This window comes from Austrofundulus limnaeus, unplaced genomic scaffold (assembly GCF_001266775.1).
Source record: "Austrofundulus limnaeus strain Quisiro unplaced genomic scaffold, Austrofundulus_limnaeus-1.0 Scaffold6, whole genome shotgun sequence".
NCBI classification, from domain to species: domain Eukaryota; kingdom Metazoa; phylum Chordata; class Actinopteri; order Cyprinodontiformes; family Rivulidae; genus Austrofundulus; species Austrofundulus limnaeus.
Genome location: NW_013952408.1, coordinates 4,752,157 through 4,755,782, shown reverse-complemented (window position 1 = coordinate 4,755,782; position 3,626 = coordinate 4,752,157). Strand labels below are relative to the sequence as shown.

At 41.1% G+C, this 3,626-nt stretch overlaps 1 protein-coding gene across 2 annotated transcripts in view; it reads right to left on the bottom strand.

Annotated features, from left to right (window-relative positions):
• plk3 (polo-like kinase 3 (Drosophila)) overlaps nt 1-3,626 on the bottom strand; it is a gene marked incomplete at its 5' end in the record, with an annotated part of 6,411 nt that overhangs the window by 2,212 nt on the left and 573 nt on the right. The window contains 9 exon segments of one of the 2 annotated variants that reach the window (XM_014031567.1): nt 295-378; nt 475-595; nt 1,476-1,591; nt 1,722-1,848; nt 1,958-2,153; nt 2,276-2,371; nt 2,763-2,850; nt 2,993-3,122; nt 3,427-3,543. In XM_014031567.1, coding sequence (XP_013887021.1) covers nt 295-378; nt 475-595; nt 1,476-1,591; nt 1,722-1,848; nt 1,958-2,153; nt 2,276-2,371; nt 2,763-2,850; nt 2,993-3,122; nt 3,427-3,543 — 1,075 coding nt within the window. 2 annotated transcript variants of the gene reach the window in all.

Here is a 3,626-nt window from a genome sequence, read left to right as displayed (position 1 = left end):
GTGTTTATAAATGCAAAGCTTGAAATGAATTCAAGGCTGCATGAGCCAGCAGTATTTCAAGGACTTAAACAGCCACGGCAACGGGAACAAACGAAACAAATGATCCTGGAAGAGCACCTATTTACATGAATGATTCTGTATCTAACAAAACTATGTTCTCTGGACAAGACAAGCTGCTGCATTTTGCTGCCAAGTGATCCAAATTATAAAAAAGTACAGGCTGTATGGTAATACTGATGTAAAACTCAACCTGCTAAATCAACATAATCATCATCCAAAGTACTTCAAGCTCACCTATCGGCATGGTGGCCAGGCAATTTTTGAGAACTTTCATGGCAGCTTCTGCGACAGCTGTGGGAGTCAGGACGTCCTCACATGCTGGAGAGGGAAGCAAGAGAGACAAAAATGTGAAATTTCAAAAAACCAACAAGTAGTGCGAACCAAATAAGGCTTTAAAAAGGAAGTGAAACCTACGTTCACTGCTGCTAGCCATGGTGCCCTTGAAAGAGCGAGAGATGGATTTTCTGGATTCCTCCTCAGCTGGAGTTTGCTCCAGAGGCACAGTGCTGACCAGCTGACCAGAGGGAGAGGGCACCTGAGCAGCAGGACAAGACAGGATTACACACAACCAAAAAAACACACGGTGCTAAAGAATCTGTGCCAAAAATCGGTGCCATCGAAACGACAAAAACTTAAGTCRTCGCGCAAGCAGTTCTCCAAAAGCGTGTACGTTTTTTTTTCCCAAGATCAAGCATCAAAGTCGCAGCTTCTACCACACGCTTGTTGGCGCCCCTTTGGTTTTGAGTTTTTTTAAATGCAGTGCAGCTTCTTGTTCTTGCAAAGAGGAGAAACTTTGCACACACTGCTCCATTGGCTTATAGCTCTGTATGTTAGTTTACCACAAACAAAAACATTTCTAAGAGTAGTCATATTTGATTTCAAGCTAAAAAAGGTTTTTTAAGAGCTACTTTGTGCACTTTGACATTAGAGAATATTCGTTTTCCAGAGAAGGCAAACTACATTTATAAAAAAAAAAAAGGTTCTCAGAACTGGTTTACATTGACAAAGAGCCTTTCACATCAGAAAGAAAAACAATGCAGTTCTTATCGGCCTCTACAAATAGAAACTAAACCAGCCTGATTAGGGGATTGGCCAAGTKTGCATTCTGTTGCTGTGGCCTTTAGTTGCTCCAATTATGATWACAGCCTTTTTAAAAATCACTTGATTGTATATGGCAACAGGAAAACTRAAAACTTTCCACAATCTGTACATGGAAACTAGCCAGCACCATTTTGGCTATAATTCCTTTCAGTTTAGACAAACCATATCTGTAGGGCAACACCAATTGCTGCAAATTTGCTTTATATTTAAAAAAACTGAGCTTTTACCAATTTTAAACCCTTTTCCTTTAAAAATAAAAAAGGAAATTTCCCTTGAAAGAGTGGTCAAAAATAAATAAATAAAAAAAGACCTACCTCATTGGATCCCACGGTTTTGTAGCTTATCTGCCGGTTGATGGAACACTTGACGATGCCCGACACCAGCTTGGAAATGTCTTTGTCATCCTTTTCTTCATTTGGTATCTTTTCCGCTGCACAAACAGAACATTTCACGAGTTTAAAAAAAAAAAAGGCATTTTTCAAAAGACTCGACAAAATATACAGTCCAGCAGGTTTATTATTAGTTTTGGGCATCTTTTGAAGTTTACTGCTGCAGCCTACCTTTAGCTTTCTTCTTGCCAAAGAGGCTCTTGGCGACTTTAGTGAAGAATTTCTTGGCAGGGCTCGGAGGATGGAGCTCTGGCACCATCACACAGCTGCTGGGAGGAAGTTTGTCAGGAGTGAAGCCCTGAAATCCGAAGGGAGAAACGGGACGGTGAGGACAAGCGGAAGCACATAATCATAAGTTAAAAGCTCTAAAACAAGTAGAACTAAGTTCACAGCGGCGTTTTGCATACTTTGAAGAACTCGTGGTTGAGGATCTGGTCCAGGGTGAGTCTGTCGCTGGGGGCTTTTTGTAAAATGCCCGAGATGAGTCTCTGTGCAGAAGGGGAGATTGTGGAGGGCAAGTTGTACCGAACTTCTTTTATGCATTTGTACGTCTCTTTCAGGTCTAGAGTCTCAAATGGAGGGTTGCCACACATCAGTGTGTACCTATGAAGAAACCAGAGAAACCACKGTCAGCCTATTCACATCATCTGGGTTAACACAAGATCAGAAACTCAAATTCTGCCAGAGTGAAGCTCAAATTGTAAATTAAAAAAAAAAAAACTCACATGACACATCCGAGGGACCAGACGTCAGACTCCGTGCCGTGACCCTGCCGGTTAAGCACCTCCGGGGCCAGGTAGTTTGGAGTCCCGCAGATCGTTCTGAGACACAAACGCTTCCACTTAATACCTCAAAGAATTCTAAACAGTCTCAGTTTTGCAATAAGCACAGTAGATGTGGTTGAAGCATTCTTTTTTTTTCCCCCTCCCAGGTCTTCCACAGGAAGAAGTCAAACAAGTATTGAAACTTTGATGTGAACTCTACAGTCAACTGCCACTTAGAAACCGGTTCAGTTAGGTGCTTACTGGAGGAAAGCTGTAGGAGGAACAAAGTGCTTAGACTGATGTAATGGGTTTGAGTTAAGGTTCTTAGAATAAAAAAATAAAAAAAAAAGAGGGGACAACATGTTCTGAGAAATGCTTAATATTGTTACAACTAAAACATTTTAACCACAGCTTTGATAAAATAATTTCCCCCCTCAAGAATACTAACTTTTTTCGCTGTTCGACCGTCTCCAACTTGGCAGCGAGGCCGAAGTCTCCCAGACGGAGCTCCATGTTCTCGTTGACAAAGAAGTTCCCTGAAAAAAAAAAAAAAAAAAAAAAAAGCTTTCGTTAAGTCAGCATTCCACAGATGACACGTGGATGACTAAAGTCATGTCGGATTCCTGGGATGCTTTTCTTGCATCCCACATCCTTACAGTCACGCCACCCCAAACATACCTAGTTTGAGATCTCGGTGCAGGATCCCCCTGCTGTGGAGGTACTTGAGGCCGGAGATGATCTGTTTGAGGTAATACCGGACCTCAGGCTCTGTCAGTGTGTGTCTCGCCTTCCAAATATGTGCCAGGGACTGTCGAGACAAAACAAGGAATTAAATAAAAAACCTGAATCTGTCAGTGAGACTGAAACAACCCCACCTTAACCCACATTTAGTAAAGCTAACCCCATGGGTTTCTTTAGTCACTGTTATATCATGAGCAATCACTGCAGCACGTTTTCAAAATGACCAAGTGGAGATTTGTTTAAACTTAAGATTCACAAAAAATACATTTAAAGCAGCATTTACTGGAAGACAAACAGATATATTTAAAAAAAGTAATAAAATAGGGTAAAGCAGAACAAGCAGTGCCAGAGCGAACATTCAGGAGAGTTACCTTTCGACTGCAAAGCTCCAAGAATATGTAGATGTTTTCCTGGTCTTCAAAATAGTGAGAGAATTTCACCACATGCTTGTGCGACAGGGTCCTGTGCAGCTCAATCTCATTCGTAATCTGTGAAGATTTAACAATTTAGTCTGTGAATGCATAATCGTCTTCGTTTTTAAATTATGCAAGAGCGTTTTTTTTTTTTTTTT